At 39.0% G+C, this 26,568-nt stretch overlaps 1 protein-coding gene across 1 annotated transcript in view; it reads right to left on the reverse strand.

The window, feature by feature from the left end:
* PAWR (pro-apoptotic WT1 regulator) overlaps positions 1 to 26,568 on the reverse strand; it is a 76,970-nt gene that overhangs the window by 16,366 nt on the left and 34,036 nt on the right. Inside the window, exon 3 of the mRNA XM_060777404.2 lies at positions 8,443 to 8,571. Within this exon, the coding sequence (XP_060633387.2) occupies positions 8,443 to 8,571 (129 nt within the window). The remainder of the gene's footprint in view (positions 1 to 8,442; positions 8,572 to 26,568) is intronic.

Below are 26,568 nucleotides of genomic sequence, written 5' to 3' on the forward strand. Positions count from 1 at the left end.
TTTAGACATGCACAGACCAACTCCTTTGATGAGATGATCTTCTGAATACCTTTTACTCATCAGTAACTTGGGTTTTTAAAGATTATTATTTGCAAATACACATACAAAATAAAGCCATATGAAAAGCAAGGAGTATATCCCCCCCCCAAAAAAAATTCTGTACAGTTTTTTTATTTTGCAAATGCCATTTACATGTAGTGTTTTTGGAAGACAGTTTTGGCAATTAGCATGCAACTACAAAGCTCCAGGGAAACTGGTGTCAGGAAGGCTTTGAGCTCTGTTTACTAATGGGAACTCATACTAATACATCAAAACTTGGCATTCCCACACAATTAAATAGTCACTGGAGGCTTTTAGATACTAAATTAGTTTTACTTACTGCCTTTCACATTGTTGGAACACTCTTTCTACCGAATGTTCCATTACCAACAACACACAATAGCATCCAAATAGAGATACACATATGTTTTGTAATGATAACTATGCCAACTGTCGCATCTTCAAATTTTAACAGAATTCCTATGTAAGCTGGAGGCTGTATTGTAAGACTAAAGTGAAATTCGAATGGATGGGGGTAGAGATGGACAGCTCTTGGAAGCAATTTTCAGCACCAAACAATTAACAGCATCAAACACTTATGGTATGCAGAGCAGTTCCAAGTGATGAGGTGTGAGAGCAAAGAGATAAGACTTAGCTCAAAGGATCTTTGATTAATTCATTAATTATTACAGTTGGGCAACAGAAGAAAGGCGAGCAACAGGAGTTTCTACATAAGGAGGAAAGTCTTCAATTTGCCCTACCCTGCTCACATGTTTATATCTCACCTCCTCTCCTCAAAGGGACTGCAAGAGGCTCACAAAGTAGCCCTTTACCAGATTTTCCGATGGATATGCTGTGGACATTTTTATAGACAAAATATCTATCTATCTATCTATCTATCTATCTATCTCTATCTATCTATCTATCTATCTATCTATCTATCTATCTATCTATCTATCTATCATCTATCTATCTCACACATAAACATTGTGGAATACTCTTCTAGAAGTAACAATTTAAAACTAAGGCTCAACTTGGATATTTTAAAAATGGAACAAGGAATTAATTTAGGCAACATTCTGATATTATTGAATTCCTCGAGTTACATTCTTGCGCACAGGATTGCTACAGCAGTGTAATTTAAAAAGGCAACAAAGCTGAAGAAATGAAAGCCTTTTAATCTACATGCCATCTGACAAGTTCAAAATGAAAATTACTTATTCCTAGAAGCAACACCAAAATTGGTCTGGCAATGGAAAGTATATCCTAATGATACAGGCACTGCAAAAATCTGCTCACTATCCTTTGTAAAAAGAAATATACATTAGTTAAGTATCTGAGCCCTTCAGGGATAATAATCATAACAAAATCTTGGAGAAGGTGTATTAAAACTGGTTGGCTTGCTTTACTAAAATACAACTCAGTCATCTAATACAGAATTAAAAGAACCCAGAGAGGGAACCTCTAATTAAAATAATAACAGCTTGGGACCATGGTATCTGGAGCACTTCATCCTCATATATGACCTTGTCCAAAATTTCAGATTTTCAACCGAAACTGTCCACCACCAGAAGAAACTAGGTTTGTGAGGAGACAAAGCAGAGCTTTTGGCAAATTATATAGCTATTATTCTATCTGGCCACTGAATTTTTGAAATTAGCTTTTACAAATGTATTATTATTATTATTATTATTACACTTTATTTATATTCTGCTTTATCTCCTTGGACAGACTAGAGCAGATTACAGTAAACATGTGAGGCAAACATTCAATGCCTTTTTACATGAATAACAACATACAACACAGAGATAAGGTAAAGGCCTTCTCCTTTATCCATCTCCAGCATCTGGAGGCGATGCTCAACTTCTGGCCATGGGGAGTCACTCTTGTTCCATTTTCCATGCTGGAGGAGTTGACTGTTCAAAAACATCTCTGATCTTTTTGCAAGCATGTCTGCATGGGGCACCCTTTTACCTACTGATCTACTCACATTGCATGCTTTTGAACTGCTAGGTTGGCAGAAGCTACAACTGACAGTCAGGAGCTCACCCCAACTCGCGCTTCAAACTGTTGACCCTCTGGTCAGCAATTTTTTCCTGCAGCTAGTGGCTTTATCTACTGTGCTACTGTGGTTATTTAGATCTTTTCAAAATAACTTCAACACATTATATTGTACTAGCTGTGCCCTGCCACGCGTTGCTGTGGCCTATAGTAAAACTTATCAAAGTTGAGGTAGATATCTGGACTATTATGAAAGAGAGGTCCCTACCTATTCCTTCCCCCTTTTCCTCCCCCTTTCTCTCCTTTCTTCCTTCTCTACCTCTTTCTTTTTTCCTTCTTTCACTACTTGGTTTCATCCTTCTCTCTTTCCTTCATTCCCTCCCCCTTTCTTCCTTTGCCTTTCTTCCCTCCCTGTTTGCTTCCTTCTTTCACTTTTTATTTCCTTTTATTTCACCACCATCATAACAATAACAATAATGCAATGCATTGCCTCTGGGACCTGACACCTCTCCCATTCCCCCTAAAAGGGTCTCATAGGAACAATAGCATCATAATAATAATAGAAATAACAACCTTTACCCGCCACGTGTTGCTGTGGCCAATCTTCCCTCTTTCTCTCCTTCTTTCCCTCCCTCCCTCCCTCCCTCCCTCCCTCCCTCCTTCCTTCCTTCCTTCCTTCCTTCCTTCCTTCCTTCCTCCCTCCCTCCCTCCCTCCCTCCCTCCCTCCCTCCCTCCCTCCTTCCTTCCTTCCTTCCTTCCTTCCTTCCTTCCTTCCCATCTTTCCTTCTCTTCTTTCTCTATATCTTTCCTTCCTTCCCCCTTTTTCTTTCTCTTCTGCTGTCTCTCTTTTCTTTCCTTCCATCTTTCCTTTTCTTTCCTTTTCTTCTTCCTCTAACTTTCCTTCCTTCCCCCTTTTTCTTTACCTCCCTTTCTCTTTCTTCCTTCTTTCCTTCCTTCCTGTCTTTCCTAGATTTTGACAGGGCGGGAAGGGGCGGGGTGGGGTTTGGAGGTGGCCTGAAGTAAAAGGAGGTAAGATTGGGGCAGGGGAGTGATGGAGCGTGGGGTTGCGTGTGTGTGTGCGGCGGCGGGGGGAGTGATGGAGCCTGGGGTTGCGTGTGTGTGTGCGGCGGCGGGGGGAGTGGGGTTGCGTGTGTGTGCGGTGGTGGGGGGAGTAATGGAGCGTGGGGTTGCGTGTGTGTGTGCGGCGGCGGGGGAAGTGATGGAGCGTGGAGTTGCGTGTGTGTGTGCGGCAGGGGGTGTGTGTGTGCGGGAAGCGGCGCGGTGGGGCTTGGAGTGGGCATGGTTTCCGCAGAGGGAACGTTGGCCGGAAGGCCATGTGCACGCGCGATGGAACTTGCAGCTGGGCGCCAATGCGCATGCTCAGTTGTTTTGCCATTTTGTGAGTGTGTTGCTGTGTTGTTTTTCATTTTGAGTAGATATGTTTGTACCTTGTGGGTTGTGTTATGGGCACGGGGATTTTAGTTAAGTTTCATTGGGGGATTTTTGAGTTTTGTTGTTTTGCCGTTTTGTGAGTGTGTTGTTGTGTTGTTTTTCATTTTGAGTAGATATGTTTGTACCTTGTGGGTTGTGTTATGGGCACGGGGATTTTAGTTAAGTTTCGTTGGGGGATTTTTGAGTTTTGTTGTTTTGCCGTTTTGTGAGTGTGTTGTTGTGTTGTTTTTCATTTTGAGTAGATATGTTTATACCTTGTGGGTTGTGTTATGGGTACGGGGATTTTGGTTAAGTTTCGTTGGGGGATTTTTGAGTTTTGTTGTTTTGCCGTTTTGTGAGTGTGTTGCTGTGTTGTTTTTCATTTTGAGTAGGTATGTTTGTACCTTGTGGGTTATGTTATGGGCACGGGGATTTTAGTTAAGTTTCGTTGGGGGATTTTTGAGTTTTGTTGTTTTGCCGTTTTGTGAGTGTGTTGTTGTGTTGTTTTTCATTTTGAGTAGGTATGTTTGTACCTTGTGGGTTGTGTTATGGGCGCGGGATTTTGGTTAAGTTTCGTTGGGGGATTTTTGAGTTTTGTTGTTTTGCCGTTTTGTGAGTGTGTTGTGTTGTGTTTCATTTTGAGTAGATATGTTTGTACTTTGTGGGTTGTGTTATGGGCTCAGGGATTTTAGTTAAGTTTCGTTGGGGGATTTTTGAGTTTTGTTGTTTTGCCATTTTGTGAGTGTGTTGTTGTGTTGTTTTTCATTTTGAGTAGATATGTTTGTACCTTGTGGGTTGTGTTATGGGCACAGGGATTTTGGTTAAGTTTTGTTGGGGGATTTTTGAGTTTTGTTGTTTTGCCGTTTTGTGAGTGTGTTGTTGCGTTGTTTTTCATTTTGAGTAGATATGTTTGTACCTTGTGGGTTGTGTTATGGGCATGGGAATTTTGGTTAAGTTTCGTTGGGGGGTTTTTGAGTTTTGTTTCCTCGTTGGATGCCCCTAACAAATTTATATATATAGATTAAAGGCCCCAGTGGACTGAGAAATAATAATAATCATAACAACAACAACAACATATGGAAAATTCATCTGTGGAAGTGACTTAAAATAACTCCTTTGTCATGTATGGATAATTTTCTGATCAAGCTAGATCAAGTGCTAACTGTTGCCTTTCCAAGGATAATGGGGTAAAGTTTAATGTTTCCTCCCAGAAGAATCTGGATGATTCTTCTGAGCTCCTTTGGGTGCAATTGCTGCTGTTTTAGATTGACATTGTGCCAAGAAAATCTCTGCCTGGAATTATCCAGGTCCTTGATATATTATCTCTTAAGTGGACATTCTTATTTTATTTCATTTCCTGTATTGTTTGTCTATTAATTTGTTTTCTCTGTATTTAATTTGATATTATTATTTTCTGTGTGTATTTTATTTTGATTTGTTGTAATTGTTGGGCTTGGCCTCATGTTAGCCACCCCGAGTCCCCACTGGGGAGATGGTGGCAGGATTTTATTATTATTTATTATATTATTAATGCAAGAGCAAAGTTGCCTTAGTATCTGCAGAGCCGGGGGTTATAAAGCTGGGTCAAGAATCAGAGCACAGCTGGTAAAAAACAAAACAAACATGATCACACAATCAAACCTTTTTAGGAGAATTCTTTTTAGGTCTTACTCTAAAATAATATTTCATGATGACTTACAATTATGATCTTCATGTGTAAAGTGTCTGTACTGAGAAGGCTGCATGTTTCTAAATTGGTTGTGTATAAATATTTAAAGAAAAATGAGCGATTATCTATGTTTTTACAGAAACAGAGTAACTACAAAATAATTCAAAAACAAATAACATTAACAAGTGGCATGGCTATATAACAATAAATCAAGGGCCAGATGAAGACCCTTTCCATATTGCTGCCAATTACTTGCAGCGAAATATTTGAATATAATTGGCTGGAGCCTGAAATAAAAACAACCTCACCAAAACTTCCATCTACAGTCTCATGAAAGTGAACAGTGCTGGAGCCTAATCAGGAAGCCACTCTAGCCTATAACTTCATTCACTGCCTCCTGAACAGAAACTGAATGTTGGAATCTGAAAAACAGGGGCAAATCTTTGTCATTTGGAAACCAATGGATTACTTAATAGAATTAGCTACATCAGTGATGTTTGAATTCTAACTAGTATAGTTACTCCTCAACCTGAGTTAGCTAACTGCCAGATTAGAGAGAAGAGTGACAAGCAGTGCATTGAGTGGGAAAGAAAATGAATGCACTACAAAACAGATTACTGGTTGGGTCCAGATTTAGCCATACAAACCAACTGAAATGTCATAACAAGTTACTTTTGACCAATTTTATTCTGAACTGATTTTAATGAACCAAAACATATGGAATGGCAGCTGATGGTCCCCGTGTTAGTGGGATGGCGAGTCCACTCTGGGCTTTCAGGAAACTGTCCAAAATTCTCATCCTACCCTCTATCAGCCTATCCAAATCAGTGCAATGCCAGAAACCTCAAGCTAGAAACCTGATCACTATTGAGATAGACAAGTATCAGCCAACAGCACAAACTTTAGACTTAAAAAGATGTTGCTTGACTTCAACTCCCATCACCCTCAGCAAGCATAGCCAGTGGTGAAGAGAGCTGTAATCCAAAAACATCTAGAAAGCTACAGGTTACCACCTCTCTCTCATAGACCAACATTCAAACCACTACATGGTGATTTTCCTCCCCTATTGTTACAAGCCACACCCAGAAATTATAAAATTAAGCAGCAAGGAAAATGGAAACAAAACATTTACAAACTCAAAAGGTTACATGGATTCACATTTCATACAATATAACTAAATATCCCTTCAAGCTTTTTTACTGTATGCACAGTACATTGTAGATTCTTAGAATTAAGATAAAGGTTTTCCCTTGACATGAAGTCTAGTCATTCCTGACTCTGGGGGGTGGTGCTCATCTCCATTTCTAAGTTGAAGAGCCAGTGTTGTCCATAGATGCCTCCAAGGTCATGTGGCTGGCATGACTGCATGGAGCACTGTTACCTTCCCACCGAAGCAGTACCTATTGATCTACTCACATTTGCATACTTTCAAACTGCTAGGTTAGCAGAAGCTGGGGCTAACAGTGGGAGTTCACCTTTCTCCCCAGATCTGAACTGACAACCTTTCGGTCAGCAAGTTCAGCAGCTCGGTAGTTTAACCCACTGTGCCACCCAATTAATGTACCAGCATTTCAGGTGTTTTGGGTTTTTTTTTAATTTTGAATCATTCTAACATAAATAATGGTAATGATGAAGATTGCATCATGGTAATACATCATCAGCATTATCTCTTGATTAAGCAGAAATTTTCCTTCCAAGTCTATTGGGAAAGGTAGTTACAGTTTTCAAGTTGATTCCCTAGACAAGCCTCATAATTTGTATCTCATATAAAACATCCAAACAGGGACCCCCAGAAAAAGAGTGGTCAAATAAATAAATAAAATCCGGAATTAATTTCGACAAGTATGTCACAAACAGAAATACGCTATAGAATAAACAATATCCAAACCTACAGACTACAGTGCTGCCCCCTTCTGTATGTCAGTGTGTTATTGCTGGCTAACAATGCTGTAACCCCACAGGAAATTTTTCAGGCATGCAATTTGCACAAACCACAGGGCTGTTTTTAAAAAGCCATTACATTATTATTACCAAGAAAACCCAAAATGGAAAACGATAATAGATACTGGATGCATAACAGCTGAAAATGCAATTATTCCTACTTTTAATGACAGCATTACCAACTGTGCAAAAATGTAAAGGAAAACATAGGCTATATCATTTGAATATTTAAATTTGAAGAGTATTTTGAAAGGCTGAACAAAACTAAAACTTGAGGTTGATCTATATATGAGTATATACCACAATATATTACAATATATTTGGCATTACTCCTGGATTCGTCTCTGAACCTGGAGGCCCTGACATCAGGAGTGCTTTTGCATAATTAAAGCTAGTGCACCAACTGCACCCGTTCCTTGAGAAGTCAGATCTGGCCACAGTGGTACATGACTAAATTACATCCTGGTTGGATTACTGTAATGCACTCTATGTGGGGCTGCCTTTGAAAAGTGCTCAGAAATTTTTGTTCGTTCAAAGGGCAGCAGCTGGACTGATAACTGGGTCTGGCTACAGGGAGTCAACAATTCATCTGCTGCAACAGTTCCACTGGCTGCCAACATGTTTCCAGGCACAATTCAAAGTGCTAGTTTTGACTGACAAAGACCTATATGGCTCTGGTCCAGGTTATCTGAAGGACTGTATATCTTTCTACCAACCTAGTAGAGATCTATGCTCTACTGAGGAAGGCACTTTCTAGATCTCACCACTTGCTCAAGAGTGTTTGGTGGGAACATGGGAGAGGCCTTTTTGGTGGCTGCTCCCAGACTGTGGAACTCTCTCCCAAGGGAGACCAGAATGACCCCATCCCTGCTGACCTTCGGGAAGCAGATCAAGACTTTTTTCTGAATGCAGGCATTTGGAGAAGGATAAGGGGCACCCTGCTGGGGAGGTTGTGGGTGTGATTTTTGAGGGACCATTTGGACAAGCCTGTAGATTTAATAAAACCCCATTTGATAAAAAGACTTGTTGAACTGATAATATAGATAAAGAATTGTGCTCTCTCATGTCTCTTGGGGACATGAGAAAAGCCGTCCACAAGGATGGTAAAATATCAAAAAACATCCTGGCGTTCCCTGGGCAACATCCTTGCAGATGGCCAATTCTCTCACACCAGAAGCAACTTGCAGTTTCTCAAGTTGCTCATGACACACAAAAAGTATTGTAGCAACAAGCATTATGCTGTTGTAGCTATATATTTGGAAATGTACTGAAATTACTCAGATGCCAAGATGTTTAAAAGGTGTGCAAAATTCTATACAGATTCTACAATAAGAAGCATGACTGTGAGGCTAAATACATACCTGTAATATGTATGAGGCACTTGAGTCTGCACTGCCTGACTCATTCTGCATTGTGTTCTGCTGTGTGATTGCATCTTCCCTTTTACGTTCCTTCTGTCCTGCTTCGTCGTCATCATATTCATCCAAGCTCTAAAATAAAATTTAAAAAAAAACATCATTTGTTTATCTTGCTTGCACAGGTTCAAAGTATCACGCATGCATCCAGTGCCAAGGCTGTCAAATATTTGTTTAGTGAAATAGATTGTTACATTTGGAGGATAGAGCAGAATATTAAACATGAGTTAGGTATACCAGTGATCTGGATTTGAAATGAGGCAACTGGGGACCTTCTTCATAGTTCATTATTTGAACAATAGCTATTCATTTTTAATCAAAGAAGCCATAGCACTCAACTTACCACGACTCCCACAGCCCCCAGTGGTGCAATGGGTTAAACCCTTGTGCCAGCAGAACTGATGACCAACAGGTCGGAGGTTCAAATCCAGGGAGAGCGCAAATGAGTTCCCTCTATCAGCTCCAGCTCCCCATGTGGGGACATGAGAGAAGCCTCCCACAAGGATGGTAAAACATCAAAAACTTCTGGGTGTCCCCTGGGCAACGTCCTTGCAGACAGCCAATTCTCTCACACCCAAAGCAACTTGGAGTTTCTCAAGTTGCTCCTGACATGAAACCTACCCCTTCCTCCCACAACTCTCAGGATTTACAATAGCATTTTAAAAATTTCTCCAACTGTAAAGACAGAGAGAGAGAAAACAAAACAAATGGGGGGGGGTTGGAAATCTCATGTGCAAAGAAAGAATGAAGTAACTTGATAAGAGGGCATGCTTGGAGGAAGGAGGGCAGAGATTAGAAGAGCTAAAATCATTTTGGTGGAGGAAACAGCATTCATTGCCCTTCCTCACAATGAATGAGATATCATCAGACATACTTTGACTATATTACCTACAAATTCCATTTGTTTTCAAGAATGTTAGAGCAACAAACTTCTGGATTTTTTTTTAAAAAAAGGCTTTTCCTGGTCAAACTTTCAAGGACTTCCTTGGGAGAGCTCCCTGGAAAGATGTGCGAACCAATTGTACAGGTGTGGATGATTATGGAGGGAATTAATCTCAGGCCTCAATTGTGTATAAGAATATATTATAGAGGAGGCCAATTATTACTTGTAAATTTAGGTAACTGCCACCAACGTGAGGTATTTGAGGTACCACCGATGAGATCTGGCTCTACAGACACAGGTTAGATGAGATTAGACGGTTTTTAACAAAAGATAAGAAGTTTATTGTGTACAAAGCGTATGGTTGCAGGCTGTTAAATAACTTATAGAACTTTGAATATCACTTGGTTTTAATACAGTCCACTCTTTCAAATAACACAGATCGTGGCCAACTTTTACTGAGGTGAAGCTCTTTAGCTCCTTGACTAGGGATCTTAACAAGCTTCCTTTAGTTTTCCTTGACTAAAGAAACTGGCCAGGTTTCTCTCTTCAACCCTTCTAGACTGAAAAACCTCCAGCTGCTCACACACACCTCTCTCCCAGGCTTTTTAAGCCTCCACACTCTCTGCCCCTTTTCCAAAGATGCACATAACTTTTCCTGTTTGGCTCCACCCACTTCTCACTCTCCTGAGCTAGTCTGCCTGGTCTCCTTGGCAACGCTCACTGTGGATTCAAACCAGATAACTCTAGTTTTAGCTACTGTTGCAAACACAAATATATACTCTAACAGTTAAACACATACATAGTATCAATGACTTCTGCACACTCCCCTTCTGGTATGGGTGGGTAAAGTGTGAACTGTGGAGTAGAAAGTGGCAAAACTGTCCTTAAGCTTATCCCATTCCAAATCACAGTTGTTTTTATACTGAAAAGGTGACACCTGAATCTTTACATGGCAGCTGGAATGATAGAAATTAGTCAAAAGGTAAAGGTTTCCCCTTGACATGAAGTCTAGTCATGTCCAACTCTGGGGGGAGGGGGGAGGGCTGCTCATCTCCATTTCTAAGCTGAAGAGCCAGGTGTCCGTAGACATCTCCAAGGTCATGTGGCCGGCCCCATCGCTAGCAATCTTTAGGAGGAGCTTGAAAACGTGGATGTTCCAGTGTGCCTTTCCAGAATAAGGATACTCCTAGCATTATGTCCCAATGCACTTTATCAGAGATCTAGGATATCTGCATGTCCATCCCCTCCAAACATCCCACCTGTCATGCCCAGCACTTTTTAATTTTTATTTTTATTATTACATTTGGCCCGGCCATTGTTTTTAACTGCGCCATTGCATGTTGTTAATGTTTATTGCTTATTTTTTGTTTATTTTTTCTGTATTATTGTTGTTGTTGTTTATTGTTGTATTTGGGCTCGGCCTCGTGTAAGCCGCACCGAGTCCTTCGGGAGATGGTAGCGGGGTACAAATAAAGGTTTATTATTATTATTATTATGACTGCATGGAGACCCATTACCTTCCTGCCATTGATCTACTCACATTTGCATGTTTTTGAACTGCTAGATTGGCAGTAGCTGGGGCTAACAGTGGGAGATTACCCTGCTCCCCGGATTCGAACTGTCAACATTTTGGCCAGCAAATCCAGCAGCTCAGTGTTTTAACCTGCTGTGCCACTGAATTGAACAGAAATATTGCCTTTTTATTTCCTATTCTCTCTGCAGCTCTGCTGTAGGTTTCATTTATAGAACTTCTCCTGCATTGTTAGAATAGTTAAAAAAACTAGCTTTCTACAATCTGAACAATTAGATCTACATGACTAAGAATATCCCACTATCTGTAAATCAAAAGCTATTATCTGTAAATTTTTACAGTTACAATTGTTCCTGAGCATTGGTTGGGGTTCTGTCATGTCACAAGTCCTTCATGGACTGCAGTTCAAAATTTAGAATTGATCTGCAACTCTTACAAACTCTGGTTTCTATAACAAGAACTATTGACCTCATATAAAGCTGCTGAAGTAAGGAAAGATTATACATGGAATGTATGTTGATTTACTGGGAAAATGAAAACACTGAGATTAGGATGCAAAGCTGCTTTTGTCCTACAGCTTTAAAGTAACCACAGAAAATAAAAACCCCAGAAATTTCACAGAGAAAAAAAATCAAATGGTGGTTCAGTCTGAAGGTAAAATCACCTTGGTGGACAAAATTAAGTCCAAAAGTCTTACAAATTCAGGAGACCTATGTTTTTTCCCAGTCTTGATGCCAAATAAGAATGGCATTTGCCACCAACCTCCTTACAATGGCAAGCTCCAAGAGATTATGGGGAATCAGTGCTTCAGAATGTATGGCACCAAGGCTACATTGTGTTGCACGCTAGTCTTACTGTAAACATAGGATAATTTTTCACCAACTATTTGTCTGAATTACTTATATGTGTCTTTTAAAAAACAGCAGGACACTGATCTGTTGTATTTCTGTTGATCTACACCAGGGATCCCCAAACTAAGGCCCAGGGGCCAGATGCAGCCCTCTAAGTCATTTACCCAAACCGAACCCTAAACTTTAGACTTAGAGTTGTTCTAAGTCTGAAATGACTTGAAGGAACACAACAACAACAATCTTAATTAACTTCACGATCTCATCAGCCAAAAGCAGGCCCACACTTCCCATTGAAATATAATGGTTCACAGATCAAGACATTTTATCACCTGTTATGGCTATACAATTAGTAGCTGGAGGCAGAATCTCTTCTTAATACTGTATGCAATACATAATCAGAAAGTCAACCTGTAACACTCCTACAGGAGCCTTTAAAGTATATGTGAGCAAATTCGGGATTACATAGGACAGCCTTCTCTCAAGCAAACCAGTGGTGATACTCTTCTTCCATGGGTCCTATATTCATGGGATATTCCATGGGATAAATACTATGCGAAGAAAGGATCTTGGTCCAAATAAAAATTCTCCCATATGGCGAAACATTTGGACCACATGGATGTGGCTGCAGGGTACATCATCATATGAGGTTAACATTCTTTTAATGGATGTGTGGTCAAAGGCCACCCTGAACCAACTATCTCACAACTCCTTCCACTGGCTTGCATCACAAGTAGAAGGTTAACCATTCAGTGGTTTTCTAAAACCTTTAGATTGCTTCATATTTCATCAACAGCACAACCCGAAGTAAACATTTAGATAGATTACTGCTAGCTCCCATTATTTCATGATGAATTCTGGTAATTTTTCAACAGCAGTATGCATAAAAAAAATTAAAATGAGGAAAACGTCCCTAACAAGCTTGCTTTCACTTTATGTGTGCCTTGACTAGAATGCATTGGTTGTGGCTGAATATACTATGAGTCTCGCTTTTGGAGAAAAGTAGATTTTTTTAAAAGCAAGTAAATAAATAAATAAACAAATTGAATAGTATTTGAAGCAAATATTGACATTCTAGTATAAAAATAGTGTGTATGGGGGATGGGGACAGAGACATAAAGAACTTAAAGAATTACTGTTTTTTATACTTTGTTTTGAGAACAAGTCGAATAGTTACCAACATTTATACCAAAGTTTATACATCACAAAGAACAGTGCTTAGTTTAAATATGAAATCTCATCTTCTACACAAAGAGGTAAAGAAGGGGGAGACCATGCAAATCCAAAGTTGGGTCAACTCACTGTCACAACAGGAAATCATTGTTTTCTGTTACAGCTAAACCAGGGCAAGTCTTGTCATCATTGTGATGTTTCTGAGGGTTTCAGTGTGTTCAAGGTTTAAGAGGTAATTTGTGTGCTGTGGCCATTTAAACTACTACTTTTCTTTTAATTCCATTGCATTACCATACTCCTTATGTTGTTTCTCAAGGTCCGAGACTCTTAAATACAGATACTATAGGGATTACCATACTATGATTTTATATTTTCAAAATGCTGTTCATTTCCATAGTACTTAAGCAAAATATTTAAGCTACATTGGTTCTCCATATCCACAGAATTTGGTATGTACAGGTTCAATCATCTATCACTTTGAACTATTTCCCCTTTAAAAAAATCAATTTTACTATGCCACTGTATATGATGGGACTAGAGTTTCCAGATTTTGGCATCCACAGACAGTCCTGAAACCAAATCCCAGTAGGGCCCGCTATATGTAGGTTTACAAACAGACATGTTTTATGGTGACAGGGATACAGACGCACATCTGGGCTCAATACAAAGAACTGATTACATTTTGTTCTAGGTTTAACAAATGTTAGCGATTGCAATAATCATATTTTATTTTAAATGCTACTGTGGAAACTAGAATAACAAAAATAGCTGCATAAAAATGGTTTACAAAGATTCCTGTAAGTTCCCAGTTTAACTACATATTGCCAGTTGCATCTAACCCACAAGAATTACTGACAGAGTTCAGAAGACCACAGGAGCACAATACCTTTTATTAATAAAAATATATCCTTATTTTTTTCTGGATTCAATAATGCTAATATTTGTTCAGTATATCTGTTTCAAAATTCAATCATCTCAATTTGTACTTGAAAAAGGTATTTGGAGTCTTAGCCATCTGATCCTTAATACAGACCTGTTTGATTCTTTACAAATCCCTTTATGATGAATTCTATTATTTTCATAAAATACCTTGAGCAGAATTATTCAAACCTCCAGTTTTATGGGTTTCATTTATTTCATCTTATTGGATGCTTTGTTATAAGGTTTATAAAACTAAGAAGCTGAACAATGGCATACAGCGAGACTTGGAAGAGCAAGATGCTCAAAAATCTTGCAAATTTTCAGGTGATAATTAGCCCTTATCCTAATGTGAGCATTCCTCACATTACTAACATTCCTCAACAGCCATTTTACTTCTGAAATACCAACACAGCCATTCAGTTAGTGGCAGAATGCCAGTTGGCCTTCTTAGCTCTTTCCGAGCTCCTTCCCTTTCACCTTGTTCCCACTGCCCAGTCCCCACACCATTCTTTCTTCATTTGAAGATGATCAATACTATTCCTTCTGTAAACAAATAATGTGTTTCATGGTGCTTGCTTATAGTCTGAAATAACAAGGTTTACGACTCATCCTTAAAAGACCACTCATAAAAGGACATTATGTAAGTTGCTACAACTAATCACATTGTACGTATGTTGTTCTAGAGTTACGAAGAATCATAGAATCATAGAATCATAGAATCAAAGAGTTGGAAGAGACCTCATGGGCCATCCAGTCCAACCCCCTGCCAAGAAGCAGGAATATTGCATTCAAATCACCCCTGACAGATGGCCATCCAGCCTCTGCTTAAAAGCTTCCAAAGAAGGAGCCTCCACCACACTCCGGGGCAGAGAGTTCCACTGCTGAACGGCTCTCACAGTCAGGAAGTTCTTCCTAATGTTCAGATGGAATCTCCTCTCTTGTAGTTTGAAGCCATTGTTCCGCGTCCTAGTCTCCAAGGAAGCAGAAAACAAGCTTGCTCCCTCCTCCCTGTGGCTTCCTCTCACATATTTATACATGGCTATCATATCTCCTCTCAGCCTTCTCTTATTCAGGCTAAACATGCCCAGTTCCCTAAGCCGCTCCTCATAGGGCTTGTTTTCCAGAGCCTTGATCATTTTAGTCGCCCTCCTCTGGACACATTCCACCTTTTCAATATCTCTCTTGAATTGTGGTGCCCAGAATTGGACACAATATTCCAGATGTGGTCTAACCAAAGCAGAATAGAGGGGTAGCATTACTTCCTTAGATCTAGACACTATGCTCCTATTGATGCAGGCCAAAATCCCATTGGCTTTTTTTGCCGCCACATCACATTGTTGGCTCATGTTTAACTTGTTGTCCACGAGGACTCCAAGATCTTTTTCACACGTACTGCTCTCGAGCCAGGCGTCCCCCATTCTGTATCTTTGCATTTCATTTTTTCTGCCAAAGTGGAGTATCTTGCATTTGTCACTGTTGAACTTCATTTTGTTAGTTTTGGCCCATCTCTCTAATCTGTCAAGATCGTTTTGAATTCTGCTCCTGTCCTCTGGACTATTGGCTATCCCTCCCAATTTGGTGTCGTCTGCAAACTTGATGTTCATGCCTTCTAGCCCTTCATCTAAGTCGTTAATAAAGATGTTGAACAGGACCGGGCCCAGGACGGAACCCTGCGGCACTCCACTTGTCACTTCTTTCCAAGATGAAGAGGAAGCATTAGTGAGCACTCTCTGTGTTCGTCCACTTAACCAATTAGAGTAAACTACTTCTTCTTTATTGCTCATCTGCGTGGCATATTTTCTTTCTCTGGCAAGGCTGACCAAATGTGAACTACATGTGGTTTATTTTACATTATGCCACATTTTTTCTATTAACATATTTCTGACTTTGTTTTATGCAGAGTTTGTTACAGAGAATTCTTGGTTATGTCACCAAACTACAAAGCTCAGGATTCCACAGGGTAAAACAGTGACAGTTAACAGTACCATACTGCCACACATATTTCATTTACATACAATTTTTGTCTAATTCCAAAGTAAAGTTGTTTAAAATGACTTTAAAAAAAGGTGCTGTTTAATTTTGAGAAGAGTTTTTTAAAAGTCCTTATTTTAGGGTCACATTTTAATCTACCTTTTGCAGCCTGTAAAATGGTACCTGCTATAACACAAAACAAAACTGAGATAAAAGTAGCCTTCTATAATTTGTCACTTGAACTCTCCCTTATCACTTGCATGCATAGTTGTAGAAGTATGGTTGAAGTACTTCCTACAAACCAGAATAGCAGGCTGTGCTTTGATTAGGAAACGCTTTAATCACATTTCCCAATTTGGATATTAAGGCAAACTGTCATTTAAACAAATCAGAATGTCTCTTCTGAGACAAAAGGGAAAAGGAAGAAGTATGCACTTAGGTTTACCCCATTCTAGATCACATTGTTGTTAGACTGGAAATGTTACATCTGAAACAGGACAGAAAATGTTGCTATTCAAGTTTAATTAAGCCTTAGGATGGCTGAACAACACCATTTGTTTCAAGCACACAGCTAAGATATGTTTTTGCACAATCAAAGATGACTTGCTTTGTGTAAAAAACAAACAGAAACCCTCTTACAAGTATTGTTAAATCAAATATGTTATTTAAATCAATACATTTTCTTCATGATTTATGAAAAGAAAAATACGAAGGTGGACACTACAAAATAGTGTTGGTAACAACAATAGGTCTTTATATAAAACTGAAAGTGTAAAATCAGATTATTTGGGTGTTTCTCAGGCTGGTTGAAATGAAAACTGTAAGGTCACCAACCTCCTCTCCACTCCCAACCTGTTCCTTTTGAAGACTGTTGTAGCAGTGAAACACAGCATGCAAAAATATGCTGAGTGCCCACTATTGATACTGCTTCCACCTAAGCCTTGCCTTGAGTGAAATATGGTCCCCATTTATACTGCCATATAATGCAATTCAATGCAGGTAAACTGCATTCTGGAAGCATAGATGGCAGCATAACTGGGGCTATGGATGCTTAAAAGTTACATATGCTGCTCTGCAAAGTGCATTATAAATTGTACTTCTTAATCTCATAGAATCACAAATCTGGAAGAGACCACAAACTCCATCCAGTCTAATCCTTTGCACTGCTGGGACATGCAATCAACAAACTCCTGACAGGTGGCCATCCATCCTCTGCTTTAAAACCTCCAGAGAAAATGACTCCACCACACCCCAGGTAGCATATTTCCACCTCCAAACAGCTCTTACAATCAGGAGGTTCTTCCTAATGTTTGAATTGGATTTTTCCCCTCAAGTCTTTCCATGTCTTAGGGCCCTTCCACACAGCCCTATATCCCAGAATATCAAGGCAGAAAATCCCACAATATCTGCTTTGAACTGGGTTATCTGAGTCCATACTCTGATAATGTGGGATTTTCTGCCTTGATATTCTGGGATATAGGGCTGTGTGGAAGGGTCTTAAGTCTCTGAAGCCGTAGAAAACAAACTTGCTCCCCACTCAATACAATATCCTTTCAGATATTTAACATTACTATCATGTCCCCTTTTAATCTTCTCTTTGCTAGGCTAAACATAGCCAGTTCCATAAGGTACTCCTCATAGGATTTACCTTCCAGACCTTTAACCATTATTGTCGCCCATCTCTGGACACATTTCTTATTAGCAAGAAAGGCTCTTCAAAAATGCTCAAGAGAGGATAATCTGGAACTGCTTGCTAAACCTTACATCTGCAGGTATGTATACAAGTGAGAGATCACCACTACCTCTTGCTGTTGTATCTCTCTCACCACAACAGCATCTAAATAGCCAAATTCCATGATGTGGACAAACAGAATAAATTGATACTCTGGAATCATGAGAGTTGTAGTTTGGTGAGGCACCAGCACTCTTGGGCAGAAATGCCTTGTAAAACTAAAACTTCCATGAGTCCATAGAATTTAGTCATTAGTGATGTCACACTAATTATACTATGTCGAGTTCCTTGGAGAAATGTGGGATACATATATACACAATAAACAAGTTAAGGATACACTAGGGAAAAGAAGTGTTTTGGAATTGTTTAAATTTTAAATATTTGTATATACATAATGAGATATCTTGGAGATGAGATCCAAGTCTAAACGTAAAATACACTTATGTTTCGTATACACTTTATACACATAGCCTGAAGATAATTTTACACACAATATTTTAATAGTTTTGTAAATGAAACAAAGTCTAGGTACACTGAACCATTAGACAGCAAAGGCTTTTTCTATCTCAGCCATCCATGTTGACAATTTTGCATTTTTGAACATTTTGGGTTTTTTTTCTGATAAGGGGCATTCAACCTATACCTACATTTCAACAGCACTGGTTTTGGATCTTTCTGGGAAATTCTTGAATAGCCTTGAGGTTAACTCTGTCATACAGTCATCATAAACTGGACCTAAGTACAGCAGTTGTAGTGTTAAGTTTCTATTGTACAGCAGTTAAGTTTCTATTGAGGAAAGGATGGTTCAGTTCCCTGGCCAACACTGAACCCTGGGGAATTCAAACCTTAGTCTAACTTTCATCACAGGGCTACTGAAAATATAACATGAGTTAGCTATTCTGACCTCCTTGGAGAAAGAATTCAACTTAAGCATGTATGGTGGAACACTGTGTTGCTACATCTGTAAGAAATGATACATTATTAATGATTTTGCCCATAAAGACATGAATATGTGTACAGAGAAGTCATCCTTCTTTTGATATATAGTAAGTTGTCAGATTAAAAAACAAAAAGGCCCAGGATACAAAAGGTGAACTTTATATAGGCTGTGTAGGCAAGCATAAGCTACAACCCAGTGTTGATAGATTGCCCTCATACCTGTTTTGTTAAAGTTGTGAAACCAATGTGCCATGTAGACCTTTCACACTCCTCAACTATAGCACAATGATTCCACTTTAACAGACATGACAACACACAATGGGATTCTAGGATGGCAGTTTAAGTAGAGGTATTTACAATTCTCAGCCAGGGATTTCTAGTGCCTCATCAAACTATAAACCCGGGATTTCATACCATGCAACCATGGCAGTTAAAATGGAATCATGGTACCATAATTATAAAGTGTGAAAGGGGCCCAAACTACTCTCCTAACACAGCCTAGCAAACATATGTGTGGGTAGAAGGTTTCTCTGACTCCTGAAATGTCTATTTTCTACTACTAGTAACACCAAGAAAATCATGATCTTTAGTGAGATCACTGGTGACTGGAAGATGACAGTGTTTTGGGAGATCCTTCTTTCCTGAATCCTATTACCACCAGAAACCCATACTTATGATATGTAGATTTGACTAGGAGCAACGAAGTGGTGAATATTACTATATCACATTCCTCTCTTTAAGCATGTCAATCTCATTTTTACAAAGGACATCATATTGGTAGTAAAAATATCTGAATGTATCTCCCTCTATGATCTACGTTGAAGCTTACAATCATCAGGGGAGGCCCTTCTCTCAATCCTGCCACCCTTGCAAACGCGACTGGCGTGGATGAGGGACAGGGCCTTCTCGGTGGTGGCCCCCCATCTATGGAACATACTTCACAGTGAAAGGGTGATTCCCTCTCTCTTTTCCTTTAGAAAAAAAAGCTCAAATCATGGCTTTGGGACCAAGCAGTAACTGCAATTGACCTATGAGAACTAACAATGGATAGATTTCGGACTGGAACTCTGTACAAGATTTGGATTTAGAATTTGGCCTTGGTGCTGTTTTTATTTTTTTAATTTTAGTTTTAATTTTAATGTATTTCTGTACTCTTGTGTTTATTTAATGTCAATTTGCTTTGTAAGGTGATTGTTGTTTGTTGTTGGCATCTGATGACTATCATTTGTAAGCCATCCTGAGTCCCCCTTGGGGGTTGAGAAGGATGGGATATAAATGTTTGAAATTAAGTGACCCGACTAAACACACCCACTTTTTTGTACTGGGCAATTTTTTTTACTCATTACTTTTTGATATCCTTTCTGGGATGACTTCCTTGAAGTATTGGTTCTTAATCATCAATATTAAAATAAGATTGCCAACATGAAACTTACTATTACTACTTTTAAATAGGGAACATCTGCTTAATCCTGAAACTCAACTTATTGACTACATAAATAATTTTAGTTTTCAGGGGATTCATCTGCACCTCTGGTTCAATACATTAGAGATCCATTCAGAAAAACTTCAACTGTTGTGTTTGGTTCAACCTGAAGACTGGTTTGTTTTGTCAAGCATTTGCAGCACCCACACATCTGCAAAAATGTGTAGTTTATGCAAAAAGCTTTTAGGATCAACACTACAACAGCACTGGAGCAACAAATTCCATAGTGAGGGGGAGGGGAAGGATGGAAGTCAGATGCTATTGCCCACAATATTAAAATGTGCAGTTAAATTTTCCTACTGTGTGGTAAAGCTGGTGATAGTCACTTAGACAACAGACAGCTGAACGAACATCTGAGGGTGAAAAGGAATGTTTTCACAGGCGCAGTTAGTAAATACCGTTGGTTGTAGCAGACATTCTTCCTTAAATGGAAGCTAACACCGATTTAGCAAAAGCATTCTGGCACAATAGATGTGACAGCCCAGCTATTAACCTTTGCAACACCTTCTGCCAGAAGGCTTGCAAACTAAGCCCTTCAGCATAGACTATTACTTTTAAATTCATTTGCCATTTTATTCTTTAAATCTCATAAAATTCTCCATGTCATATCTGATTTCTATAAAAGGATTGCAAAGGGGGGAAAACAACTATTTCTCTATACATATAAAAACATCATGAAGAACAGAAGTAATCATTGAGACAGATTGTATAGTGGTACTATAAACTACGGTTACTATAAACTACCATTTGCAGGAACTAAGGACATCGAGCCATTTCCTAGGGAGATGTGAAAATTTAAAGAATGCTGCTTGTCCACAAGAGCCAGATGAATGATAAAATAAGGCTTCATAGAACTCGAACAGAATTAAAATATGAAAACACATATGACACTTCAAGATACTCATCTTATAAAACTTGTCAATACATTGTATAGCAGCAATGGGTGACTTTTGTGAATTAGCAAGCTGCAAATACCCTTCCCTTTGGAAGGCTGTCCCATGGAAAAAAAGTATCCTGAAAGCTGAAGGGGGAAATTCCTCCACATTTTTAGTCTTTCTCAAAGTGGTCTCAAAACTGTCTCCTGTAAAAATGAAAGTCTGGGTTCTCTGATGTATTTCATGTACATAACTGTAAACGCAATATTTTAAAAAAATCTGCATGAAACAAAGTTTGGGTACACTGAACCATCAGAAAATAAAGGTTCAACAATGTGAGCCAGTCATGCATACGATTTTGGAGTATTCTGGATTTCAGAGTTCCAGATAAGTGATGCTCAACCATATACAAATGATTGGTTCCTATTTTTAAGCATATACTATATATATTTTATAGATTGATTATTTATTTTGACTTGTTTTAAATTTTGGCAAAGATGTAAATAAAGATGACTGATCTTCCTAGAACAGCTTTTCTCCACCTGGGGGTTGGGACCCCGGGGGGGTGTAAGGGGGTTTCAGAGGGATCACCACAGACCATCAGAAAACATATATTTCCGATCGTCTCAGGAACCCCTTTGGCAGAGAAGGCCGATGATATCTCCGCCTGTCCTTCTCTTGCTTTTTGGAAACAGGCGGTGAATCTTCCCACCAAAAGCCCTCCTCCATTGTGATTGGCTGGCCTCTCAGTCTGCCTCTCATCCAAGAGGAGGGCTGTTTCTGAGACTCCAAGTGTAGAGGGGAAATTAGGCATGCTTGGTGCATGGCAGCATGTCACATATGTGGGCAAGAGAGAGCGTGTGAGGCTGAAGGGAGGCTTGCGCCATTGAGCCCCTTCAAGGCATGGGGGTTTTGCATGGCAACTTTGGCTCATTTACATTGTTGGTGGGGTTCAGAATGCTCTTTGATTGTAGTTGAACTATAAATCCCAGCAACTACAACTCCCAAATGTCAAGATCTATTTTACCCAAATTTCACCAGTGTTCACATTTGGGCATATTGAGCATTCATGCCAAGTTTAGTCCAGATCTATCATTCTTTGAGTCTACAGTGCTCTCTGGATGTAGGTGAACTACAACTCCTAAACTCAAGGTCAAAGCCCACCAAACCCTTCCAGTATTTCTTGTTGGTCATGGGAGTTCTGTGTGCCAAGTTTGGTTCAATTCCATCATTGGTGGAGTTCAGAATGTTCTTTATTTGTAGGTTAATTATAAATCCCACTAGCTACAACTGCCAAATGACAAAATCAATCCCCCTCCAAACCCCACCAGTATTCAAATTTGGGCTTACTGGGTATTTGTGCCAAATTTGGTCCAGTGAATGACAATACATCCTACATATCAGATATATGCATTTCAATTCATAAAAGTAGCAAAATTACAGTTATGAAGTAGCAATGAAAATAATTTTATGGTTGGGGGTCACCACAACATGAAGGACTCTGTTAAGGGGTCATGGCATAAGGAAGGTTGAGAAACACTGTCCTAGAAAATGGTCTGAAAGCAGTATCACACAGTACAATCATTACTGGATTTTATCCAGTGTTGTCCCTTTGCTAAAAGAAAGCTTATTGTTCCAATGTCCTTCTATGTTCCTGCTCTAAGTTGAATTTGGAACTCAATCCAAAAAGGAAGTTAGCTTCCCTGTTTTTATATACTCTGTCTTTCAGCATGGCTACGAAGGCATGATGGTTCTGGACCAAACTTCCTATTTTGGAATCACAGAGTTGAAAGGGATCTCAAAGTACATCAAGTCCAATCTCCTGCCAGTCTAGGAATCTGCCCTGTAATTGCTACCCATAACATTGCACAATGCATTGATTCAGCTGCAAGACTTTAATTTCTTTAACCGATCTTGAAATGGGTTCACATAATCATTATATGAACCAGACAAACATTGAAAATGAAGCATTCCATTCCTATACTTTGCACATTGAAACTGAAAATGCTGTTTAAAAAGTGATCATGCTGGAGTTTAGTAAGAGGAACTGGCATGGCCTGGCAGCTAAGTAGCAAGATGCACATGCAAAGATGTGGAAGAAAAGACATCAACTTGTCAATTCCCAGACATCATTACAATGATGTATTTGAAAACAGCAGTGTGTATTCATCTGTCGTCTGCTGCCCCGCCTCTAACTTTTTCTTCCTGTGGTGGAACAGTTGTTTACAAGGACAATGTACCCTCAGCAAGAGTTAATGATTGGTACAACAAGAAAAGAAAAGCCCGACTTTGTTCTCTACATTCCATTAAAGAAGCTTCTTCTAAAATAGAAGGGCAAAAGGAGGAGAACAATGTCCGTTGACCCAGAAATCTAGTCATGCTCCAAACCACAAATTAAAGGCTAAAAAACAAGGAGGATGGCAATTGGTAGTCATGGCTTACCACATTAAAAGCATTACACATAAGTGTGCATTCTGTTGTGTTATTATTACTTTAACTTGGCCATCCCTTTCTCCTTGAAAACTAGCATGTCTGAATGCTTAATATAAATGGAAGCATTCTTAGCATTGTTTACAAACCACATATTCCTGAAAATTGAAACACACTGATTTTCTTCAGTTACTTTGAAGGAAAAAGTGTTCATGTGTAATTTTTTAAGGACTGAAATGTGACTTATGCAGACATGTTTTTTCTAGCTTATAGGAAGAGAATAATTAAGCCCATGTGGTTTACACATAGTTGAATAGAATCTCAGAATCACAGAACTGGAAGAGACCTCATGGGCCAACCAATCCAACCCCCTGCCAAGAAGCAGGAAAATCACATTCAAAGCACCCCCAACAGATTGCCATCCACCCTCTGTTTAAAAGCCTCCAGAGAAGGAGCCTCCACCACACTCCAGGGCAGAGAGTTCCACTGTTGAACAGCTCTCACAGTTAGGAATTTCTTCCTCATGTTCAGGTGGAATCGCCTTTCCTGTAGTTTGAAGCCATTGATAGATATCACACCAGAAAACCTCTGAAACAGACTTCTCCATTATATATTACAGCTGCAACAGAGATCCTATACCCATGTAGCTACAGTGGATATCACTAAATTTAATAGGATTTATGTCTTCTTGGACATATATACAATTCTGTTTAAATGGATTTTTAAGAAGGAATCTAAGGTTATGTAGGAACAACAGTCACGTGGCATATCTATTGAAGTACATGAAAACCTATGCTAAGAAATGTTTCTTGGTCCTCAAATTACTATTAAACTATTTTTCTTGCTGCAACAAGCTAGCATGGCCTTCTCCCTGGAAACGTTATGTAAGAATGCCTGCATTCCATACTTCTATGATAGGCATTTATTAAGTTACAGAGCTGGAAAACAGGTTGGTATTACAGGCTATGCTCTATTTGGTTGGAAGTCTGATAACTACTCCTGCAGGTTCTGCAGGTATTCTATATATACAAAATAACTGATAATCATGCAAAATCAACTAGTGACAAATTAGACCATGCCACAATATGGATATCCAAACAATCCAAATATAGTAGCAGCCCACATTTAAGAAAGTGTACTTTTTAAATATAAAAACAATGAAAAAGGGCAAGCATTAGCAGGCAAAAGGGCAGGTGTGTCAACAAGCTTGTAATGACAAGACCACTAAAGAAAAGGCTACATATCTCATGCCAATGCGATGAATCTATGACAGAGTATATCTTGGTGAAGGACCAAAAGCCAGGTAGTGGCATGTCAGAACAAGACTTGCAGAACATGTGAAGCTGAGGTGCTAATGAATGGCCATAATGAAATGAAGAAAGCTAAAGACTGTTTTCACTTAATTCCAGAAACCAGAATTAAGTGAAATGAAGGCAAGTTGAAAAAGTCTTCATGTTGTTGTTTTTTTTAAAAAAAAAAAAAACTACTGCTCTGATTCTGCCTTCTAGCATCAGACCAATGCATTTTGAAATCAGCAGTGTACACTGATTACAACCATGTTTCTAATATAGTGTGTTACATGTTGCCACTGCATTAAGTGGGAGGAATACAAAATAATTGTCTTCCATTGGCAATTTTCTTTCTTTGGGAGTCTTCACATAGATTCACTCATCTAAAACTCAACAGACTCAGAAGGTATTTTAGCGTGGGGAGCAAAGCACATGAAGGAACAACTCATTTAGTAAACAAAGTTTTAAACTAAGTTGGTATATGTGTTTACTTCTAATAGCAGCTGGTGAACAGCTGTTGCCACAAGAGAGGTAGATCAAAACACTCCAAGTCCAGACTGAATGAAAGCTATTGAATCAGGAGGAAAATTCTTTCTGCCTTTCAGTTGGACACCTAGTCGACTTATGTAATTGAAGTGAGTGATAAAGTGGAATCACGTTTATGTACTAGGGGAAAGTTATTATCTGTTTCTTCTCCATCTAATTCTCAAAAAAGTTGGGAAATTGCCTTAGAAAATAAAAATCAGTTCAAAGTATGCACTGAGAGATTGGAGAAACGTTGTCCAAGTAGCAGCTAAGTGTTTCTTCCCACATTAACATGGGATGGTCACATTGGCAGATGCAACAACCACACAACTTGTGTGTTCCTGAAGGATGAATATAGTATATCTTAAGAATATCTTCAGTTTCACAGTTTTCCTGAAAATGAACAATTATGAATTATGTCTCCTAAACAATTAAAGCTGCAGTATGATGTAAAAGATACCATATTTATGGTTTATTCAATGGTGTTTAATCTAAAAATTCCAATAATTGAGAAAAAATAAATTCAGACATCAATGGGGGGATCTCCAGTGTGCTTTAGTGGTTTCAGCACTGGACTATTACTCTGGAGACAAGAGTGTGAATCCCTCCTCAAGAATGGAAATCCATCAAGTGGGTGGATTTAAGTAAGTCACACTCTTGCCAAGCAAACTCTGTGATAGGTTACTCTGAGAATCGCCAGAAGTAGAACTTTGAGGGTATGCAAGACTTTGAGGGTATGCAAGAACAAACTATGTAAACCTATTGAACAAAGGGGAACTTATTTCCAAGGATTTGTGTAAAGCACAAACAACTAATCTGAAAGCTTCAAATACTTCCAGACATACAACAAGAATCACATCCGTAATGGGATGTATTATAAAGTAAATGCAGTGAGTGGTTCAACTATACCAACTACTTAATTCTTGTTGGCCTTGCTTGGATCTGTTTAATAATCTGGACAAGAAAACACTTGAAACCTTGCAGAAGAAGAGGATATAGTAAACATAATAATTTTAAAATATGAAATATTTTTCCCACCAGGATTTATGCCTCACATCTTTACACACTCAGGTCTTCAAACAGCCTAACATACCCTGCAGCATACATACTTTGTTCTTATTTTGTGGCTTCAAGTTGTTTCAAATTTATGACAACCCTAAATTGAGACATTTTTGGCAAGATTGTCCAGAAGGAGGATGTCATGGCCTTCATCTGAGGTTGAGATAGGGCTTGGGATCATTCTTTCAGGGTAAAGCTATTTCCTTCTTTGATGCAGATGCAAGAAAACTCTTCCACTACTGTATCACATTTCCATCCATTTTTTTGCCTAAGGATGAAGAAAGGATAGAGCAGTGTAAGCCATAACTTTTTTTTCTTGAATCTTGATCCTTTTTCATCCTGATTGATGAAGGTTGATCAAGAAAGGCAGGGCAACCTTATAAGCATGGCAATTAAGGCTTCTTTCTCAGAAG

Source organism: Anolis sagrei, chromosome 5 (genome assembly GCF_037176765.1).
Source record: "Anolis sagrei isolate rAnoSag1 chromosome 5, rAnoSag1.mat, whole genome shotgun sequence".
NCBI lineage: Eukaryota > Metazoa > Chordata > Lepidosauria > Squamata > Dactyloidae > Anolis > Anolis sagrei.